A 23,656-nucleotide genomic window follows, 5' to 3' on the forward strand; every position below is an offset into this window, starting at 1 on the left:
AGTCAGTCAAGGTAGGACTAAACCAAGAGACGAAAGACACCGAGCTCCACCACAATGCATCACTCTACCCACATGCCAAGCAGCCACAGAAACAAAGCCAACACTGCAGAGGAGAATCACAATGAAAAGACACACTGCTGTGCGAATTGAGGTAACAGAGCTTCGTTGCACATCCTTGGACTTCGAGAGAAAGTCGAAGTGTACAGAATGACATCGAGGCCTGGAATCAAACCAGGGACATTTGAGGCCACTAGATACTAACACATAAAAACTGAATTAAATTTGTTTTTGATAAGTATGATAAAAAAAAAAAAAAGAAAAAAAGATGGCTTTGAGTTGGATTGATTGTAGGTAATTTTCTTCTTCTTGCTGCTCTGATGTGAGCCTGATGAAAAAATGTCACAGTTTGAAAAGACCAAAATCCAGACACATTAATTGTTGATAGCTGAACAACTCTCGCCTGCCTCATTCTATTGATTGGGTGTAACATTCTTTTTTCTGACAAGAGCTCTTGTTCTCAAACCGAAGTCTAACAGGACCAAATTAAACTCATTTTGACATAAATAATAAAAATATTAACTATTCTCCAGCCTGCTAGGATTTCTTTCATTCTTGCGGTCTCGGCGTATTTTGATATTGATAGATCCTAACACATGCATAAAGTTTACATTAAAAATCGATCACTTCTTGCAATACAAACTCACTTATGTGCTTCTGACTTGGTGGGAAAACAGGGAGTCATATTCTCTGCTGGTTTAAGAACTGACTGTATGGGCTGATTTTCCTCCCAGTGTCTGAGCTTCCCGGAACGCCGCCGAGGCTCTGATCTCCCTTTGATGTGCTTGAAACACCTCAGCCCGTACAGTATGTATCAAATCTTATTGCAGAGTTGAAAACGCTGTTAATACTGCAGTACTGCATCATAGCAGGTGGGGGGGGGATGAATCAGTATGCACAAAATGAGAAGACAGCATCAGGACAGAACTCCAAATGGCTTCAGTATCCTCAGATATCAAATGTGGAGTTTCCAGAGAATCGGACCAGTTTCATCCTGCAGTCCGCTGGGAGGCTGCAGGCAGGGCAGCATGAGAGCTCAGCTTCCATTCTCATACAGAAAACCTCAAATCTATCTAAAGATACGTGATACGATGGAGAGGCTTATCAGGAGGAACTCTGTATTCCCCTTCAGTAATCAACCTCAGGCTCTGAGGTTTATGGGCATACTTCATCATTTATAAAAGCCTGACTTGTACTGTCAGTAAATGTTGAAACGGTGCATCACAGAAACGTTAGTGACACACACACACACACACACCTCAACCACAAGTTATATAACTGCAGATGCATCTAAGCAAGTAGACATGAAACAGGACGAAATAAATGTGTCTGAAGTGACTCTGAACATGAAAAGGATGGTCTGAGTGTATTTTATCCAGTGCAGCTTCAGTGAAATTGTCTACAGTGAATGGTCAGTGAAAGGGCAAGGAAACAAACATCCCCACACACACACACACCTACCTTAAGTATTTCCATGTGACTGATCTATCAGTCTTCAGGTCAAAGGTGCTTCTAGAGCCAATTCCAGCTGAAGGGCAAAGGTCGACAGATCACCAATCCGCAATCAGCAAAGAGACAATCACACACACACACACACACACACACACTCACACCTGTGGGCAATTTGAAATCACTAATTAACTTCTTTCATTTGAAACCTGTTAAAGAGAGACAACACGGCAAGTCCACACACAAAGAACTAAAGATCAGAATGTGGTGGAGCCAGAGTTCATATTCTTGTATGTTTCATTGTTACATGCTGCTAACCAGGCTTTAATAAGATATTCTCAAAGACCAAAAATCACTACGATTGATAGAAATGTTAATGAGAAACTAGCATGAGAATTATACTGAGCTTGTGACTTTTTGTTGTGCTAAAATTGATTATGAATGTATTATTACAGCATGGTGCTGTAGAGGTTGGCAGCTGGAAATTATTGTAAAAAAAAAAAAATTCAGTTTGGCTTTTGGGGTGTTTTATTTCCCCCCAGGTGCCGCTATTTCCTTCCACAAATTAAATTAGATGACTGCCTGTCTTTAGATTTCCTGATCTGGCCTGTGATGGACAAAACACCAGCCCATCATCAGATCGGCTCCAGCCTCACACTACCCGCGAGCTCTTGTTGGATTAAAAAGTACAAAGAAGGGTAAAAAGATAGTTGTTTATTTTGGTTCTTCCCCACCAGTAGTTTATCCACAATCAGACTGAAAGAAAATATAGACTAAGGTACACGAAATGCAGGGATCTTTTAATATATACCACAATTAATTTCATGGAGACAGCATATGTGCATACTTTAAGGACTAATGCCAATATGATGACCACTGACTTGGAGGAAATGGTCCCACGCTTCGCCTGGGATTGTGGGGGTGGGGTGGGGCAGAGGGGGTCTTCAGGACTGGAGGACTAGTGTCTGGGAAACGTTTCAGTGAGCACAAAACAAAACACGAAACCAAATCACTTATCCATATAACAAAAACAGTAAATGGTTTCACCCACCACTTGCAATGACAATTGGGTTTCTGAGGTGGTAATGGATGGTGCCCACTTGCTAGATAACACTCAAAAACAACCTTTACCCACTCGCAAAGCTGGGTATGTTTACTACGACAGTATTTATAGATAGATTCTCGGATATATCTAAAAATACCCCCCCTCCCCTTGCAACGTCTTTAAAATACAAATAAATGATTAAAGTGCTTTCTACTGACTCAAACACAATCTCTGAGAGAATGGCATTGATACAGCATGTTTGAGAGATAAAAATCACTTGTTTTCTTACTAGCTGTGTTCATCAGAGCTTTACGGGAAAAAAGACTGACAGATGTAAGGCGTGACCGCAATCTAATGGTTAGCTGAGAGAGTACGTCTGTGTCGTAGGTAATGTCACACATATGCAACTTGCGGTGGCAGTAAGATAAAAGAAACCACTTCATTCAGGGGTTATTAATGTGAGGCCAACCATCTGTCAAGCTCATACAATAATAATATTAATACACTGGTCGATTATCTGCACCATTATAGCAGGTTTGTGTGTCAGAAACGTGTACACTCGGGACATTCTAATAAACCAACTGCGCCACTCCTCCATGCCAGACACTGCTGAGCAAACCAGAACATTTCTGATTCCATTTTTAAGACATATTTAACAGAATACAGCCTATATTATTTATACATGATTAATTTAACGGAACTTGAGTGTTCAAGACTTGGGAGCAAAACTCCAAAATCATTTTAAGATCAACGGTTAGGTTTAATGAGACGTCTTTTCTGTGTGTCAACGTCACTGAAAACCAATTTGAAACTGATGAATGGCCCCGTCCAATGAAGACCAGATGACTGCGAAAACAATTGTCAAGAGTAAAAGCTGGTTAATGAGGAAAAGATACAAGCTGATACTATGGAGGCGAACTTCTCCTGTACTCAGTCCGTGTCATTTGAAGAACTAGCACGACGTTTACAAAGCACCGCTTTCTGTTTTACGTGACAGTCGTCATCTTGCAGCATTTCAGCTGAGTGGGTATAAAAATATAGACATTTGAAACCCTGAATATATGTTCATATGTGATTTTCTGCAACAAAACAAAAGACAATTTACAGCTGTTCCACAGTACAGTCTTTTTTTTTTTTTCCTTTTTTCTTTTTCTTTAGATTTCACCACCATCTAAAAACGTGTTCTTGGATTATCCCCGGGGGAAGGAGGGTTCGACCCAATACAACACAGAACAGCATATATAATGTCGTCTTAATCAACTGCCGGCATCCGTGGGTTCTTTAATACACTAAAATTACCTCTGGGTGTGTGACACAGAATTACTCAGGAGGGGGGGGGGGGGGGGGAGTGTGTTTGTGAGCGCGACGACATTACATCAACATGTCTTTGTGATGCCTGGCTATGTGTTGGCTCTTCTCTGAAGGCCTCCTAAAGCCCTTGGTGCAGTAGTCGCAGCGGTGGGGGTAGTCCTTGGTGTGGATTGAGATGACGTGGCGTTTGAAGCCAGAAGCGTCCGTACTGTTGTATTCACAATACTGGCACTGATAAACCTTTCTACCGCTGTGTGTCTTCATGTGTTTCTTCAGCTCCGCGGGCTGCCGGAAACCTCGCCGGCAGCGCTTGCACTTAAAGGGGAGGTCCTTCGTATGCAAGGACAAGATATGGCGACTTAAGGTGAACGTGTCGGGGGCGTTGAAGTTACAGTGCCGGCACTGGTGCACCTTGTTGCCCTTGTGCGTCTCGGCGTGTTTCTTCAACTCTGAAGGCCGGTGAAAGCCTTTTTCGCACACGTCGCACTGGTGGGGGAAGTCCTTGGTGTGAACCGAGATAATGTGCCGCTTCAGGTCACTAGAGTTGGTGCTCTTGTGCTCACAGTGTGGGCACTGGTGGGTCTTGTGGCCTTGGACCATCTCTATGTGGCGCTGCAGCTCCCGAGCGTCCGCGTAGGCCTGCGGGCAGTGGCTGCACTTGAAAGGCAGATCGGCTCCGTGCTTGCTCTTGATGTGAGTCTTTAGGTTGGACTGGTCTGCGCAGCGGAACTCGCAGTGCGGGCAGTGATAGGGCTTCTCGCCCGTGTGGGTCCGCATGTGTTTCTTCAGCTCCGACGGGTGGCGGAAGCCTTTGGCGCACTCCACGCACACGTGCGCAAAGTTCTTGCTGTGCACGGCGAGCAGGTGGCGGTTGAGCAGACCCTGCTCGGCCGTCTCGTAGTCGCAGTACTTGCAGTGATGGAGTTTGGGCTCGCGGTCCTTGACGATGAGCTTGTCCGAGCCCAGCGGGCTGGACTCGTGGTAGCGCCGCGTGTATTCAGTGTATTCTGGAGATCGCTCGCTGTTGTGACTCAGGAGCTTGTGACTCTCCAAGTGGTTGTGGAAACTGACTTTCTTGTTGGTGGTGAAGTCGCAGTCTGTACACTGGTACTTCTTCTTGAGCAGATGATCGGGGTGGTTTTTCATGTGGCATTTGAGGAATCCGCGTGAGCGAAACTTCTTCCCACAGATGTGGCAAGGGTACACTGTCAGAGGCATTCCATCTGGTCCAATGATAACAGCTGGAAGATGAGGAAAAACAAGAAGACCACATAAAAAAAATGAAAGATCTGTATTTGCTAAACAAACAAACAAAAAAAAAACATGAGCAAAAAACAATATATAGTATCAATGCTAATAAGCGAGACTTTTACCAGTCTGACACTGCCGTGTATCCCCTTTCTTCTTTTTCTTAGTTTTGGGTTTGACTACGCGGTTTGTGCCGAGCCCCTCACGGATTTGCAGAAAAGGTGCGGCTGCTCCATTCTTCACCTGGTCAATAGTATTGCCTGTGTGGACAAAGCAATGGATGAAAATGTATTGCCAACAGGTTCGATATTTTTATTTTACCCATCTTCTCTTAGGAAATCCGAACCAATGTATTTTGACTTAATTGTTTGTGTAACAATGTTCCTTTTTTTGTTTTGTTTTGTTTTTTTTTAGCTATGAGCCACTTTCTTCAGACATCTCAAATAATTCACATAACAATTGGTTCTAAAGGACCAATTACATACGTGTGATTAAATGACACAATGAGTAAAACATGCATGTGCCAAAGTTGTTTGCCTTTGCTGTACAAACTACAAACTTCTTGTTGTTGTGGAAGTCATGTGAAAGGAATGCTGTCGTACAGCACTCTACCTACTAGTTTTTAAAAGCAAACACCCTGCCTGACACAAGAGACCATAAAGGAACATACCAACTTCGTCGTCGTCGTCATCATCACTGTCATCTTCATCATCCTCTTCTTGTTTCGGCTGGTTCTTGACTGCCATGTAGACCATCTTGTCACGGCCGACTCCCAGTCTGCCCGATGACGCTGCCTCGAGGTCGGGGTGGCCGTTGTGGTAATCGTCCTCAGTGATCACCTCCGTTCCACCTGGAAATTAAAGAGACAGTTGTGTCGCTGTGATGATCCACGTTCGCTTCAGGAGTGATGACTTACTAACTTTTCTGTGGCACAAACACGAGAGGTGTGTTTGCTGAAAGGGAGACAGGGAAGTAAATTAAAGGTTCTTGCCCAAATCATCATCTGCTTCGGCTTTAAAGATGTAGACTTTGATGACCTCAGCGCCGTCATCGTCCTTCGATTCCTTGTCCTCCATCACCTCAGTGCTGATCTCAAGAGGAGTGTCTCCTATGTCCAACTTCTCTCCGACCTCATCCACTTTAACACAAACACCAGTGGTTATGCAAAAGAAAACATACCCGAATACAAACATGTTTATTAATTTCCGTTGTGTTGGCAAATGAAAAGCTGTCTTACAGGAGATCATGAGGTAATCCTCAGAGCTGCTTCTTGCATCATCCTCCTCCTCGTCTGTCTGCAGAGGAACAGCCTCATTTGGCAGCTGTTCATGGATTATGGTCTCGGAGTTGGCTTCTGCCACCATCAGCCCTTCTGACACAAGTTGGTGGTCCAGTGTGTTGTCCTGATGCTCAGACAGCAGCTGAGCTACAAATACCTGGTCTGGCATGTCGTCATGGTGGTGATTTGAGTCCCGAATCAGGTCAGCTGTTAGGACATGGTGGTGGTGTGCGTCCAGAGCTTCCTCTATTGCGACCTCGGTTCCCAGGATGTTTTCAGGCATGATGACACTGTGTTCTGAAGCCACCATGTCCTCACTGGTTATTTCGTGGGCCTCCACTCCTTGAGATTGCAGACTTTCCACATCGACCTCCAGACCTTCCACAACCTCAGCTTCTAAACCCTCCACCTCCACCTCCTCCTCCAGGCCTTCGACAACATGAGCTTCTAGGCACTCCACATCCACCTCCGTTTCCAGGCCCTCCACCACTTGTGCCTCAAGACCCTCCACTTCAACTTCCCCATCAAGGCCCTCAACGACCTGAGCCTCCAGCTCGACCACGTGCGTCTCAAGTCCGTCAACGTCTGCGTCCAGCCCCTCCACGTCTGCATGCAGGCTCTCCACGACTTCAGTCTCCAGTCCTTCCACCACTTCGGTCTCAAGACCTTGAACCACTTGAGTCTCCAGGCCTTCCACCTCAAGTTCATGTTCCAGCAGGATGCCCTCATCCGTCATCACATCGGAAAGAAGCATACCCTCCGGAACAGACACCACAATGTGCTCCCCGTCGATGTGAGCCAGTCCCCCCATACCTGCAACTGTTACATACAAAAACAAAATTTTGAAGTGGATTAAAACTTCCATACTTCCTTAACTTGTACATTAATTTTATATCTCGACAATGTAATCTACTTTTCAGATGTCTTCGTAGCTACTTAAAGAGGTCACATGTAATTTCTACTATGCACTGTATAAATATGACTGAATAAAATCAAGATTATGTGAAGGACTTTGAATATTTTCTTCTGTAGAATGGCCTTCTTTTGCACGACTCAGCCACCTACCAAAGTCTTGCATGATCATAGCATGGGGCATCTTCAACTCTTGAGTGTGAAGCTCCAACACCCCTCCTCCTTGATCCATGTCTTTGCTCTGTCAAAAAGGACTGTGGGAGAAAAGGCATGCATATTAACAACATGAGACACACATTCTGACAAAACAAAGTGGAAAGAATCGTAATATCACTGTGGCTACTCGTACACATACATACCTTCACATTTGCTGACAAAATCTTTTATCATAAAAGCAACAAGATACGCGAGGTGTTTTCTTTCATCAAGGTAATGAACCCATCTGAAAAACAAAGGGAAAACAAATGATTTGTAAACATACTAAACATGTTTACTGACCAGTCTCTGCTATTCATTACAGTTTTAAATCATGTTCAAGAATTTTAGAAAAACCCTCAATACATTATTATCATTATCTACGTTGGTGTTACCACAGAAGTTTTAAGTCTTATGGTGTAACACAAAATGTGCAGAATAGCAAATAAACCTAAAACTCGTGTTTACTAAATAGCTTCTATTCTCATCAGCTTTCAAGATTGCCTTATAGTTATTGTGGGCAGAGCAATTTCCCCATGGCGATCAATAAAGTATGTTTAGTTTTTATTAGGTTTGTGTAAGGTCTCTCAAGGTTTTAGAAACAAACACAGGATCAAATTGTAATGTACAAGTTAGCCACACTGCAGTGCAATAGACTTGATGCAGATGTTTTGAAAGCAGAACATAAAATATGTTTTATCAAATGGCCAATGTTTATCAGTATCACATATTATAATGATATCATTAATTTTAGATCTTTAAAGCATTTAATGCTGATTTACAAGCTGAAAATAGTCCGTGTCTGGGCCATGATGGATGTGATATGAAATTTTCATTCAGTTGCATTTTTAATAGAATCCGCATCCTGCTGTCACAGGGGAGGATGAAGAGGAAGAGGAGGAGCGTGGCCGTGTTGTTGCGCACTGGCTCCATCCTACGACTAACAGGGGAACTGCACGCAGCTCCGACCTGAGCACGTATAAGCTTCACCTGGTGCTGGTTGTGCCTGATGACTGCAGCCCAACTGAGACAAAGGACGGCTCCGCTCAGCGAATCGAACCGTGCTGGCAGGCATGCAGCTCGGCTAGCTTTTGGGAGGACGAGTCCTGCTTGTTTTGGTGGGAGGAAATGCAGTGTCGTCACATGACGGTTCAAAATAAGACTTAATATGTCACGACTGCATCGTTCCGTGGTGACGTTTCATGTCGGGGTTTTTCCCCCGCTCGGAATAATATCGAACATTAAAATGAGGCGTTGAATCTTGATACGTATAGCCTTGTGACTGCACAAAAATAAAAATAAAAAGCATGCCCAGGGTTTGTGGACGCCAATGAAACTACGTTGGTTATGCAATCCAAACTAAAGCGGCTACCGCCCTCCACCCACCCGAGCTAACATTAGCAAGCAGGCTAGGGTTGATTCTCCCAGCGCCATTTTGTTTTAGCATATCTGCTAATACAAGATATGTAAAAACCGACCTAATGTGGTCTTCAGGACACCGTTTACAGATACACGCATATTATTAATAAAGCTACCAACGCGACCAACACCCTAACATACTATGCGGTGTTATTTATGCGAGTGCGGATCTTATCTGCGCGTCCGTTCGGCTAGCTAGCGTGCTAAGCTAGGCGGAGCGGCTCGTGCCGCATTATCTTCCATGTTGTTTTTCCAGGAGGCTGAAAGAGGCCCGCTACGTCCGAGTGGGCCCCACGCGTCTCATTTCGTGTACCTTTATAATCGATTCGAAATAATTTTACCTGGTGACGCCGTCCTCTGAGTGTACCGGTGTTTCTCCCCCCTCTCGGATTTGTCAGTTATTGTTTTGGTTTATTTTTGACGGTAAGCTAAGTGCGGCCTGCAGTTTTGGATCCCCGGGCACTCTTTGCTAGGCCTCGGCCAATCAGCTTGCTTCCTGACGAGCAGAGGGAGGGCGGGGGGCACACAATGCGTGGCCTCGTTTACCGCTGATCCCTTACTATTTGCGTCATGCATAAGAGAGCAGAGTTACATTAACACGGCCATTCTCATATAAGGGGACACATTCACGGCCGCGTGGGGCACGCAGAATTCGCACATTGCCACAACGGGAAATAAAAATAATAAGTTTGAGCTGGCACTGTATGCATTCATAGTTTGTGTGCGCACATGAGGCCTGTAGGCCATTTTGTCACAGGGGGTGGGGAGCAGGGAGCGCTCTTTTGAAACGCCTTTTTTTGCAGACTACAAATTTACAACGCATACAAAATAAAGGAAGATACAGCGGGAGACTGAGCTGACACCGTCAACATAATAATTCACAAATGCAAACCAAAAAAAAAAAAAAAAATCTATATCTACTAGAGAAACTTAGTTTAGCTAAATTCACATTTACATAAATTTATAACGTGGATCCTAGGGTATAAGCTACACAGAATATAGATGTAAAAAGAACAATTTGAACATTTAGGGGATTTAAATATTCTCACAAGACCAATAATCTGAAATCCCAATGAACACAAAAAATAAGAAATATTGAAATCCTAATGGCTCTGTTGATAATGGATTATGATTATTGCATATTGATCAAAAATGTAAATCTCAAAATTCACACATTAGTATAAAATGTATTTGGTATTATTGAATGAGGGGCTGAACAGTGGTGCAGTGGTTAAGGCTGTCACCTCACAGTGAGAAGGTCTAACCTCATATACCAGGCTTTTCAACGTCGAGTTTGCATGTTCTCCCTGTGTGTGTGTGTTTTTTTTCAGGGTATTCTGGTTTCCGCCCACAGTCAAATATTATTTGATCAGTAAATTATATTCACCTGTAAAACTTAACCATCAGATAGTTTATGTTTTGCACACACAAAAAAGGCTATATTTACCATAGGTCTTAAATTCATTGCCGACTAAATGTACTCGTTTAACCCTTTAATTTCCTTTCTTTTGCCACTGACAGGATTTGGCATGTGTATTTCTGAAAGATCATTTGTAACATCTACAATAGTTGAAAACTACTAGAAACCAACTATGTGCTTATATGGAATGTGTCATTACAGTGGTGTCAGGACAATGGTCCAATAAGAAGAGAATCACTCACCTGTCACACATTTGAAAGATGAGCTGCTGACTGTCAGAGACATAGCGGTACTGATGGCCAAATATTGAAAGATATATTACCTTGGAATTGGGACTGACACTTGACTCATTTCACATTATTTTGATCATTTTCAGGCAAAAAAAAGTCAAAAGGATTCCCATCAATCTACATATAAATTGGTTATCAGTTGATATACAGAAAATGCTGTACTAGAAGTTAAGATATTTATTTTAGCAACTACAGAAAGCACTCAGGAAGGTAATATAAACTTAAACTCTGGTACATGGTGTTGACACACCACCTTTTACACTGAGGTCTTTAATCATACTAGCAAAAGGTCCAAGGCTCATTGGAGAATCGCTGTATATTCACTCTGGGAATATGGAAACACAAGGACCCTCTGGTCTGTGCAGCAAGACGGTATACAACGTGCTGGAATAAGAAAAACAAAAACAAAAATACAATTGAGTTTCAGGGTCAACTTTAATAGTTTTTTTTCTTCTTTTTTTCACAGCTCCAAATTTTCAGAGGCACTCTTCTCGAGGGTGCATAGCTGACTAAGGCAAAAGGCCTTTTGTGCATAAACATTTTCTTCATTATAGTTGTTTCCAGAGGCAAACGCTCAAAATCTCCATGAGATATACAGTAAAAATGCCTGGAAAATACAGTACTGGAAGAGTACCTTCAACAATTCAAGAGTACATCTGGAATTAAAAGAGTTGCAGCTGCATTGCACCTTGGCACAAACCTTTTCAGTTTTTTTTTTTTTTAATTTATAAGGGCAGTGTGGTTTACAGGAGTTGCATTGCTGTGTAAGCAAAGAGCAAAACATCAATAAAACACAAATCTAAGGAATTTCACTTTAAAGCACTCAAAACATTCATAGATTTGCACAAATCTTTGGGGAAAATAAAATGGAAGATTTGTCATATTGCAGTTGTACAATGGTGAAAAGGCAATCGGGCCACGGGGAAACAGCAAAACCAAGCATGCAATACTCAGCACCTTCATTTAAGTAGTATTCACACAAAAGGAAGAAACCAGCAATTTTCTTCATTTAAATTGTCTTCATATCAATTACATCAACTACACGGCAACAACAACCCTTAAGATTCCAGCAGTTTCTCTCGATTACCATAGAAAAATAGGTGAAATAGACACATAAATCTTCTGGAAGCTCCAAGTTGGTCCATATAACAGGTGGAGTGTGCATGTGCGCGTCGTCACGTCTGCCTACACATCTTCTCTCCGTGTGGGTTGACAATGTTTCATGCGAGGGAAGGAGATTAGCACAAAATCCTGTGCAACCCTGTGCTCAGTCTTTAATGGGGGACTGAGAGGTTGTGCGACACATTAGTTTTACACTGCGACTGTGTCCTTTGTATGGAGACGTGATGGAGAGGAGATTGAAGATGGGAACGTCTTTCATCTCAGGGAAAACTCAGTAACAGCCATCTTTCCAGGATTCATCCGAGAGTTTAGTCATGCCTAAAGACCTGATGATAAAAAAAGTAGAATTGCAAGCAAGTTAATTACACATTTATAATAGACATTCATTTAATTTGATATTGTTTTCTTCTTGAGGACTCACCTCCTGGTAGGGTGTGAGAGTTTACTTCTCGTCGACGCCGACGACACAGCCTGACCTCGCCCCGCGCCAGGCCTTCCTGTCCCTGTAGACGCCCTCCCGGGTGCATAGCTACCTCCGTTTGCGGACCCCGGAGACTGGACCCTGCGCCCTGCTCCCGAAGACGGCCCTTGTATGACCGGCAAACCTCTGGAAGGCTGACGACCGGGTGCCATGGAGCCCACGGGAGTGACGGCTTTGACCGGAGTCCGCATGGAAAGAGGAGACTGGCCATTGCCACGCATCCGACTACACGTCATGCCTTGAGCGGGACACAGTTAAAAGTTGTAACACAGGATGTCAATCCGCACGGACAATTTCAAAAGTTAAAATCTTCTTGTGGTGTCTCGGGAGTTGTACACAAGCTTCGCAGGGTGAAGTAGCGAGGCGAGGGGCCGGAACTATGGGAGAATGATGTGGGGAATGTTAGGCAGGATGGACAGCTGTGGGAGGGGAGGGTTGAGTTTGGGATGCATTTCATCACTGCAGTTAGTTGTGATCCTATATAGTTTGAGCTAGTTATGGATGGGAATGGGTGTGTGTGTTGATAATGCATATATTAATGTTAACTACAGGCACTACTTGTTTTTTTTTTTATGTGACTGTGTTGAATCTACACAACTAGAACTCACAGCGCTGTTACAATTCTCACTCTTTAGCCAACTCCAAATTTGAAAGCACTTCAGAAGTACAGCTCTTGTCTTGATCATGAGTGTGGGGGAACCGTGTTTCATTCTTGGAAAGTCATCCGGCCTAAAAACTAACCAAGCTGATGGTGCATATCACAATGACTTGCTGAGGCAAATCCTGTAAAGACATTTTCTTATATTTGGGTTCATGCTTCTACTATAGCTAATTAAGCCAATACAGATGTAGCAAAACTCTTGCAGTCAATAGTCTTGTACCTTTTAATGTGGAGCTGCTTCATGGTCAAGACTGTGCGGTTCATTTTTTTAAAATCTGCTCTGTGCAGTTTGACACGGCTTCCATCAAAATAGACTGGACAAGTATTTCAAAACCAGAGCGAGGCCCCAAGCTGCGTCTGTAACGCATCACTACATGTCTGGCAGAGTCTCAAGCATTGACCAGAGTGGCCTTGATTAACTTAGAAGGCTGTGTGCCAGAGCTGGAACTGCAGTCCAATCCAGTGGAGTGGATGTCAGTGGTTACTGGTGAAACACTTCTCTCGCAAACTTGAAGAACAATCTACCTGTGCACTGGAGGACACCTCACAAGTGATCATGCAGCGGCCAGGGAGGGGGTTAATTGGTGGGATGAGACTGCATCCGGCTGTATACAGGCTGGTGCAGTGACACTGGAGGAACAGTGTAGTACAGGGTGAGGACAGGAGGGTTACCTGTGGAGGGGGTGTGAGTCAGGTGAGACATGCGGTTGCCAGAGCTCTGGAGGTTAGCCTCCATGCTGCGGCTGTTTCTGACTGCTTCCAGGGAACGTAGGCTGGTGCGGGGGGCCAGGTTAGGCATGCTGTGCCTCAACTCCTCTGGAACCACACACATGGCGTCTTTAACAATAACATACTTATCACAACTTGGGTGCAAGAATCGCTCTCCCCGATCAAGGTTGCAATCTTCTTGATCATTGGTGAAAATAGTAGTCATAAACATCTCACCTTCGCTCTTGGCAAACTTGAGTAGCTCTGCACTGGGACCCTGGAGAGATCGCCTGGGCGCTCTTGTGCGTGGCGCCCCGAGCCGGCTGCTGTATTCCTGACCGTGGTTGGATGTGGAGGGAGAGAGGCATCGTGGCGAGCCCAGCGGAGAGGGCGTGAAGCGGTGTCGGCGCTGAGGCATGGAGCAGCACTCGTCGTCCTCGTCCTCCAGGCTGTAAGTGTCGAACTCCTGGTCGCTGTAGGTACCGCCGCGGCGCAACGACTGCAGGGACGCCGTGGAGCTGCGGCGTGATGCAGACGCTGAGCTGGACGCATAATCCTGCCTCAAACCTGCCACCAGTTACAGAAGAAAAAGAGCACTTACAATTTAGAATAATTCCTGGAATACAATCATAAAGCGCATCCACAAAGTGCCCCACTTAAGATAACTGCAACAATAATAATCCTACTTTACTGGCTCAACCACCATAAACCATGAAACACAAACAGACGGTATTTGTTCTACTCACTCTCTTCCTGAAGGCGAGCCATGATCTGGACATCAGTGAGGTCCTGCAGCTTGTAACCCATAGAGATGGAGTCATCTGATGTGCTGAGCTCACTGTCGATGGACGACTGGGAGCTCAGGGCTGAATGCATGCTGGTGACACCTGCAAACACAGAGCGAGAAACCAAAACGTCAACGACCACGTCCAACATCTCAATGTCTTGGCAAAAGACAGCAGCAAACAGGTAGATCAGAGTAATCCTTCGTAAAAACCCAGTTTTTCATCAGGTTATTGTACATTGTTTTCCAGTGATTTATTCACATCAAATTTATTTTTAAGGTGTATAAAAAAAACAACAAAAAAACATTTATGTTAAGGCATCGACCTGCCCTGACTTCAGCTCCATTCAACAGGACTCATCTTTAAAAAGAATGTCTGCTGATGCAGCCCCGAAAAGCTGAAGCCAAACTTCCCCTGTGAGGCAATTGTGTGACCTACGCCACACACGGGAAATGACACCATCGCCCAGCAGCATTTGGTTATGCAAAACACCTGGGATTAGATAGGCTCACCACCCAACAAGCCGGGCATCACAAGATCATGCAAAGATTGGTTATTTACGGGTTTTTTTCCCCACAACAACGCAGCACTGCTGGGCACTGCACAGCGACGTGCCAGATATTGTGTAACAATGTGAGAAACAACAACAAACTGCAGGATATTTAGCGTGGGCTCGCACTGCATAACAAATGCCATACACCAATGTCCACAGGTCCTGAAAATTAAAAAAAAACCAAAGCAAAACATACCTTACATAATTACTGACCATCTTTCATAGTGCAACAGTTTTATCTGCCAGGCATGCTGTGATCAAGTCATTTGAATAATTAATGAGGCTCATATAAGAGAGAGATATTCCATCTAAATGTATGAGTATGTTTACAGCGACTTGAGTATTCTGCATTTGAGAATGATGCAAGAAAAAGGTCTTTAACACATGTGATTATGCAAGGAGGAGAACTTGAAGTGAAGCCAGGACCGTGTTTAATGTCCACAATCAATCCCGGATTCTGACGGGTGTAATATACCGCTGTGGGAGTGGCCTGAGCCGAGGGACCGAAAATTAAACGTTGGAAGTGAGACCATTCAGCTGCAAAGTTTGTACAACAGGAGGGCTACTGTAACCACCATAGGCAATGTACTGTTTTCCTTTTTTCTAAGTTTTTCTTCTTCTTCCACACCACTAATAAAAACGTTGCCTGACGAAGGTGAAATTTTATGAAGCCGCAGCAAGAGCCAATCAAAATGTTAAATGGAGTTCACTTATATAGATCATTTTCGCCACTTCAGCAGTCTTTAAACACTTCACGTCGTCACAGTCACACCTGGGCCATTATGCAAGGTGCTTGACATCCAGTGGGAGCAATTCGAGATCAAGTGTCTTGCCAAGAAAACTTCCAACACATGGACATGGTGAGGCGATCGGACCATTGCTCATGAGAGATGACACAATGTGAAAGAGTGGCAGCTCTACTTTGAGTCTTTTCTGGATGATTGAGCTCGTCACTATCACAATATAAAGAAAACTCCTTCATCCATGAGCCATAGTTCAGATCAATAGGTGAGGGAGGGGATACAAAAGGAAAACAAGAGAGCTTTCCTTCACTGCTTATTATGTGAAATCTCTACTTCTCATGTTTATGTAATTAAGACATTTCACCGTACTGGATGTAAACGATCTCAACTCATAACCACGACACTGAAGCCCATGGAAACATTATCATGGAGATAATGCAAACAAATCTGTTTGGGGTAGTGCTGATCTATGCAGTCTTAATAGCGATCTTTGTCATACAGTGTGTGAGCAATTGCATGTCCATTCTTTTTGGTAAATACATATTTTCTTTTTTTCTGTGTATAGATATTTTGAGCAATAAAAAAAATTAGGTTTGCCTGGTCGATGTGGCAAATTACTCCAGAGTAATTTAATTGAAAGATGGCTTGCAGTAATTTAAAACATACGTGTTTAGTAAAGGAGGGGGAAAAAAAACAAAACATGCAAAAACACCACAACATTCCTCAACGATTCAAATCCCCGTGAAGACACACACGCATATCGAGTGACTTGCGCCTATAACCGGCGTTACCCGCCCTGGTTTGTGTTGAGCGAGACAATGAGGAGCACAGTGTGTTAATGTCATGCCATACCTGAGCTGCCACAGGTTAGTAGGGATTTGTTAGTCGATTTGTGGTACCCAGGAGAGATCAGGCCGGAGCCTGCCGAGCCTGCCTCTGACGGGCTGCTGTACATGTTCCTCCACCGAGACGCTGCAGGGGACAGGACAGGAGAGATGAGATAAGTCTCAGAGAAGAACATGGATCGTAGCCAGTGGAGTTTAACAGCGGGTTAGTTGTACGCTTGAAAGGAGATCTGAGGGCGAGCTGGCGCAACGTTCGTCGTGGATTGGTCGAGTGCATTTTCTTTAACTCCCATCAAACAACTTTCAACTGATCAGCTTTGCTACCCAGGTAGTTTCATAGCTCACTGTTGCATTTTTTTTTATAATTCCCACAAAAGGAGAGAAGGTAATCCAATCCAGGCCGTGACTTCACGTAATCATTCAGCCCTGGTGTGAGTAGCTCTGCTGTTCACATTCTGCAGCGGCCAGGAAGTGCCAGCAGCGAGCAGGATGAATAATGAATAGGGGTCGGCTTGGATCAGATGCAAACTTCTGTCCACACGTCGAGGCGTAAACACACCGAGGGCAACTTGCTCGGGCTTTGTCATATGAATTGGATACGAGCGCAGCAGAGGTGGACATTAAATAAGAAGGCAGGATATTCACACCAAGAGGGCAGACGGGTGAATGGGACTAAACTGGCTTATGAACAAGAAGCCCTGAAGCAGGGACGTGACCCAGTGAGTCATGAGGAGATACTGTACATCTCCAACAAATACATTTTGGATATAGTTTCATTATTCCATTGTCCATCCATCGGTCACAGCTGACTATGGTGGAAGACAGGGTACACCCTTGACAGGCCACCAGACAAACACAACTGCTGACCGGCAATCGAAAGACACCAAAGAGCTTAAATGCGCATTTTTGGACTAAGTGGAAACCGGAGTACCTTGAAAAAAAAAAAAAGAAAAGCAAGTGAGAACATGCAAAAAAATAAAAAACTCCACAAAAGAAGACCACCCAGCCCAACCAGGACAGTAACTCAAGAGTATTCTCGCTAAGCGAAAACCACCTCACCGCTGTGAAGGCCGACTTCCGTTTAGGTTCAAATTTTAAATAATAAACAAAATCAAACTTCCACCATGTCAAAATATTGACACATTTAATAAGATCGGATATTTTTTGCTATCCCAGTCAACCTCTTTAGTGTAGGATGTGAATAAAGCCGGGCCAAACCGCAGTGCAGTGGATGGCGCTCTCGCCTAACCACTGCAGCTGGGCCTTTCTGTGTGGAGTTTGCATGTTCCCCCTGTGTACGGGTTTCCTCTGGGTGCTCCGGTTTCCATCGACAGCCCAAAAACATGCATGTGAGGCTGTTCTCTCTCTCACTGCCTTGTGATGGAGGGGTGACATGTGCAAGGTGTGTCCTGCCCTCGTCCACAGGGAGCTGGGATTGGCTCCAGCGACCCCGAACAGGATTAGATGGACGGAATTTTTTTTTTTTAAGGAAGCTTTTCTCTGTGGACTTTCAAAAGTGAATGAAATATCTGAATCAGAGCTCCACTTTGTCTTCACTGAAGAGCCATAAATCACGTGCTGCATACACTGGTCCAAGCGGTTGATGAAAGTCCGGCATGCGATCTCCGTCTCCGGGCTGCGGTGATCGAGAGCCTGCCGACACCACTTCATTGGCGAGTGTGGGCCCGCTTCAGCCACTTGCTTTTTAGGAGACACGTACAACCTGCAGAGACGAGAGACACACGAGCAAAGCTTTATTAGGAATTCAGTTTCTTTTTTTTTGCCACCGAGTAGAAGCAGTGAGTGCAAACAGAAAGACATCAGTGCAAGGTATGTGCTTAATAGTACATACAAAGTATTGAAGATCCCCCCCCCCCCCCAATGTGCATTATATAAACACGGACTGAATAAAACGCCCAGTCCCTGAATGCTTTTTTTAGCAAAAGGTCATTGTGGTGCTGAAAAGATCCCACATCAAACACACAACAATTTAGTTTTGTTTTGAATGAGATCTGCAGAATAAACACGGACTGATCCGTCACCTTAAACCAGCAGCTTCAGTACATCCTTATCAGACTGTACACCTGGTCCCGCCATTAATCCACATCTGACTTATCTCATCTTAACAAATGCATCTCATCTTTGTGCGCGCAACAACAGACCCTGACTGCAAACATGCTCTGTGCATATGAAACGATCTGGTACAAAAGTAGAAAGGCTGACAAGCAATCCCTAAGGGATCGTTTTTACATTTAATGTCTTGGTCGCGACATGGATGGGTGTTCCCTCTTCTGCTCTCTTCTACTGGCAGTTCTCTGCAAAACAAATAATCAACGGTACCCTCTATAAAAAAAAGAAAAAAAGAAAGGACACATGTGTCAGCCAAGCTGGGGTTTAAAGCTGCCACAGCGCTTCCTCTGCACCGTATCCAGCGTTGCCAGAGAGAGAGAGCGAGCAAACAGCCATTAAGTCACCACAGGCTTTAAAGCAACGTTCACATGGGCCGATCCTTTTGAGCCGGACGCACAGAGAGGAGAAGAACGAGAGGCCCGGACTGACCGGTTCTGAACCAATCAACTACAAATCATCTTCCCATTGAGCAAACACAAAAGCGCCCATTTCCCACTGGACTGGGCAACAATACAGAAAGCAATATTCAGGTCACACATCCTGCCACTGAGCGCAGCTTTTCAGCGTCGAGAGAGGAGCAGAGGGAGGAGGGGAGCCGCTGCGGTTCATGCAAAAAGAAAACAAAAAAGGCAAAACTGTGTTTTCAGGGTGGACAATGGCGTTTCCATTTGATCCATTCAAATGGTCACTTTTGTTATTGATGCTCTCGCACAAAGCCATTTTGCCGTAATCGCTCGTGGTTGACGTGCAGGATGCTAATCTTCTGTAATGACTCTAAACTGGCCGCCATTGTAATGCTTTTTAATTTTAGCTCGACATCTGAGAGAAGTCATATTTGTGTTCATTCGCAGCCCGGAGCCGTTTCATGAGACTTTACAGCCAAAACCAAGTGAACCTCAAAGTCCCATTTGTTCTGCTCCACTGTCTAAATAGCCCAAATTATGACGTTGGAAGGTTGTTTTTTTTTTGTAGAGTCCGCTGTCCCCGGAGGACCTTTTCCTGAGCTTCACATGTAAACAACCCTTAAAAAAAGCCTGACAAAAACCTAAGACCACCACGCACACGCACAGAAGAGTTTGAGTCGCCCCAGAAGGGTTAATACATTGCTTTCCTCATCTGATAAAGTTGTGGTGCAGTGGAAAAAAAAAAACAACTAATAAAACTAATACCCCCCTCCCTAATCTTTAATCCTGCTCTATTAGACAGCTAATCATTTTCTTATACAACAACACACAGGCATTAATCCTGAGATTCCTGCCAGTGTTTCAGTCTGGGCTGCAGTCTGGTCACACATGGCGCCGGTGGCAGTGGTGGGGTGGAGGGGGGGGGATCACATGCTGCACAATCCCACCCAAAGCAGTTTAACTGTGCGGTTGCATCCAGCGCAGAGTAGATCAGATTATGTGACCGTTTGGATTACGCCGTGTTTTGGCGATGATAACCTCACAAAGCACATATGGTATGGCTAATGATGGGGGGGGGGGGAGACTGAAAATAAGCCTTGAATGCTCAGGCTGTTTAACCGCTGAAGACGCAGGGTTTAAGTCTCCAATAAGAGCACAATATGCTACCTGTTGCGAGGAAATACGGCCCACGTGAGCGTGTTCCCACTGATCTTTGGCTTGGAGAACAAATGAAACCATTGAGTTGAACGTGCGTCGGATCAAGTCAATCAGCCCATTCATTGCTGCCTCTGTGAGACAGCTGGGCGTGCGAAAGCTGCTCGTCTGTGCGCCTCACCCTGTCAAACAGGTAAACAATACCTTAAACACCTGTTGTCTGGTGCCAAGCTCATGGATGAGAAGCGCCTCGCTCGACTTTTCAGTCATCCGGTTTCTTGAAATATCACTTCTGTAAAATACTTTATTTTACAGCCTTATTTTTTTATGTCTTTACTCCACTTGCTTTTAATTTTCAGTCACAACACTACTCATGCTTTCCCCACCAGAGCCACTGTTTAAGATGCATCTTACCTTTCGGTTTTAAAGGTTTCTTGCATTAAACGACTACATGCAGTTCGTGCGTCAGATTCTAATTTTATATCTAAATAACCGAGCGCGACACAGTCACTGCCCTGCGGGGGACCAGAGCACTATTTAGATCAGAGATGAAGCAGAAAAGGCTCCGGTGACGCATATGGCTTGAAGAGTCTCTTCTACCTACAGGCCGGGAAATATTAGCCAAAGTCCGCGACTTATCCGCAAAACCTGCTCTCCCTGAAGGGAACTCACGTGAACACTATTTTCTAACCTCATCTCATGTGCAAATGTTCAGCAGCTGCAGGTTCTGACAGAAATGTGATGTGCAGGGTGGGCTGGGGAAAAAAAACAAAGGCCATTGGTTCTGGCCAAACCCTTTTTTGTTGTTGTTGTTATGCGAATTGTATTCTTGAAGGGAATATGCAATTGCTGAATATAAGAGAAGCGGTGCAGATAGAAAGACACATACCAACTGTCCTCCAAATCCGCACACTCATCCTCCAAATCGAGGACGTCCACTTCGTCCAGCGCAGTCTGGTCCACCCCCGAGTCGCTCTCTGCCAGGGTCTCTGATTCATAGCTCTCCTGAGACGGGCTCTCCGGAGTCTGGCTGTCCCCCGGAGACTGTCCCGCTCCGTTGCTGCAGCTCAGAGTCAAAAACCCCCCACATGGACCCAGGTCCTCCTCGTCTTCGTCCTCTTCCTCCAGCCTGCCCACGGGCAGAGGGGACAGCTCCTCGCTGCTGCTGCCCTCCTGAGGGGGCGACAGGTTCAAGTCTGCGCTGGGCTCCAACCTGAGGCGGGAGTTGGCGACCTCGTCACATGCCAGCCTCTCGTTGATGTTGATGTTGATGTCGATGTCGGCCGCCGTGATGTTGCTGTTGGCTCCTCGGTGGATGGCCGTCTTGCTCCCTCTGTTGCGTAGCGTTTCATTCTGGACCTCCAACCTGCGGACGAGCTCCTGCAGCTTCCGGACCTCCTCCAACTCCACCCCCGCCGGCTCGCGCCCTCCTTCCTCCGCCTCCGGACTCTCGGTGAGGCCATTTGGGCTGCCGTTGTCAGGTGGCGGGACCACGCCGCCACTGTCCGGGACCACCATGCTGCTACTCTGGAGGGAGAGAGCAGAACATATAAATTATAAAGACAATATAGTATAGGTGGAAGAGGCTTACAACAGCCAATGTTTACATGTGACGATTCGACTACAAATACAACTTTACGCGTTTTCAAATAACACACCATACTCAAGAGTTTAAGGAAGTTTTGTGATTAATGTAATTTAAATTAAATATCCAATATATAAACAGAGCAATAATAAACTTACTGATACAAAAATAAGAAAAAAAACTCAACTGTATAAATGTAAATAAAAGTACCAGGAGTATCTGATGAAACACATTCAAATGTCCATATCCCAACACTGAGGTAGTCCTGAGAGCTTTGTGAAAATTGTCACAACAGAAACTCTTGTGATTTTAAGAGGTGGGGCATGTAAAACACGTGGTTATTTGTTTGGTTTGTTCAGTTTGTTTGTTTTTTTTCTATTCTTGATGAGCCAGTTCTTGTTTTGGTCCTTACTTCTCCAATGTTTGGAATAAGCAAATAAAACTAAATAGAACTAAAGGAATAAGCCTGACGGTGTTCCCTGCCCTGCCCTCTTGACCATATTTGCATATCTACCATATGGGAAGAGGAAGTCATCTGGGTTAGAAAAATGATAAAAAGACTTCACTCATAAAGCTAATTTTCATTGCTTCAGTTAGTTACATTCACAAGATGATGGCTGCAAAGTGCATCACCTCTATTTGGAGCAATCTGGGGGTTCCTGCCCAAGGACACTTTAAACATGTACAAGGAGAGATGGAGGATTGAACCATCATCAACTTTAGTATTAGCAGGCAACCTGATGCAACAACTGAACTCAGGCAGTGAGATTGTTGCACCCCAGGCTTGTATTTAAGTTCATGTGCAGAACTGTGCAAATCCTCAAGTTAATTAAACAAATTTATCCACGTGTATTAGTAGTAGTCAATTGTCTTTTTTTGCAGGGTCTGTCTGAGTCCAACATGATTTCAGCAGCATAGTTGGTTTCTGTTATCTGGATGGATGTGGTGTCACATGCTTGTTGCCTCACAAAGATGTTGAAAAGGTGCCATAAACACAAGAGCGACACACACACGCGCGCACGCGTAGTGTTTCTGCCGATCATTATTCTTTCATCGTTTGTAAACTCTGCAGATGTAATTACAACCGCATGGTTAGCTTCCTGGTGATTCCGGTAAACCGTATAATCCGTCCTCAAGCTTGTTAAACCTGCATCTCCCTCATCTCTCGCGCGCGCGCGTGTGTGTGTGTGTGTGTGTGTGTGTGTGTGTGTGTGTGTGTGTGTGTGTGTGTGTGTGTGTGTGTGTGTGTGTGTGTGTGTGTGTGTGTGTGTGTGTGTGTGTGTGTGTGTGATGTTGGTCGGCTAGCATGCTATCAACACAACAACAATCATACCGGTAGTTGAGCCGTGTTGCCCCGGTTGTTCCCAGCGAGCTGCAGGCTGAGCGTTTAGCCGCCACTCAGCGCTCAAAGTCCGCCGCGCAGCGCGCACCAGCGGCACATGAATGGACGAGCTAATTAGCGGCAAACCAGAACAGCTCCGTCTCCGACGCCTCACGCCGGGGGACAGCACTGCCTCCCCGCTAAGTCCATGGCCCCCAGGTTGATGGTGGTCAGGGTCATTCGCCGACAGCGGTCCCTCCGCCGCTCCGCTAACTAGCTCGATGATGGACTTTAGTTAGCTGAGTGAACTGAGCGGACCTGCTGCAGCGCGGACCGGCGCGCACCCCTCCCCCCGCGGGCTTCCCTGCGCCGCAGCGGCCCTCTGCGGGGATACCTGGTACTGCAACAACAATACTGTGGTGCAGTACAGAGCTCCGACCACTGGGTGTCGCGATACAATGCAGAAGTGCACTGATAAAGTAGCTATTTGCTTATAATAATAATAATAATAATAATAATAATAAAAAAGAAGGAATGG

The 23,656-nt window shown here is 44.9% G+C and overlaps 2 protein-coding genes across 4 annotated transcripts; both read right to left on the reverse strand.

Moving 5' to 3' along the window:
• Positions 1-2,242: 2,242 nt before the first annotated feature.
• Positions 2,243-9,373, reverse strand: znf711 (zinc finger protein 711). 2 transcript variants are annotated; one of them, XM_080502134.1, is made up of 9 exons: positions 9,257-9,372; positions 8,487-8,605; positions 7,661-7,743; positions 7,455-7,555; positions 6,348-7,208; positions 6,102-6,248; positions 5,781-5,960; positions 5,236-5,370; positions 2,243-5,103 (listed from the first exon to the last, which is right to left on the reverse strand). In XM_080502134.1, exons 4-9 carry the CDS (start codon positions 7,531-7,533, stop codon positions 3,923-3,925), a joined length of 2,583 nt encoding a protein of 860 aa, XP_080358260.1. In that variant the 5' UTR covers positions 7,534-7,555; positions 7,661-7,743; positions 8,487-8,605; positions 9,257-9,372; the 3' UTR covers positions 2,243-3,922. The 2 variants fall into 2 exon arrangements, with proteins under 2 accessions (XP_080358260.1, XP_080358259.1); XM_080502133.1 differs by lacking the exon at positions 8,487-8,605 and having other exon boundaries at positions 9,257-9,373.
• Positions 9,374-11,048: 1,675 nt separating this feature from the next.
• On the reverse strand, positions 11,049-23,400 carry LOC308134849 (SLAIN motif-containing protein-like). Of its 2 annotated transcripts, XM_080502681.1 has the most exons (9): positions 23,131-23,400; positions 21,102-21,739; positions 18,110-18,246; positions 16,531-16,650; positions 14,344-14,484; positions 13,835-14,164; positions 13,562-13,705; positions 12,169-12,466; positions 11,049-12,073 (listed from the first exon to the last, which is right to left on the reverse strand). In XM_080502681.1, the coding sequence occupies exons 2-9, from the start codon at positions 21,728-21,730 to the stop codon at positions 12,019-12,021; spliced, it is 1,854 nt and encodes a 617-aa protein (XP_080358807.1). In that variant the 5' UTR covers positions 21,731-21,739; positions 23,131-23,400; the 3' UTR covers positions 11,049-12,018. The 2 variants fall into 2 exon arrangements, with proteins under 2 accessions (XP_080358807.1, XP_080358808.1); XM_080502682.1 differs by lacking the exon at positions 16,531-16,650.
• Between the last annotated feature and the right edge of the window lie 256 nt (positions 23,401-23,656).

Source organism: Blennius ocellaris, assembly GCF_963422515.1.
Source record: "Blennius ocellaris genome assembly, chromosome: 9".
Taxonomy (NCBI): Eukaryota; Metazoa; Chordata; class Actinopteri; order Blenniiformes; family Blenniidae; genus Blennius; species Blennius ocellaris.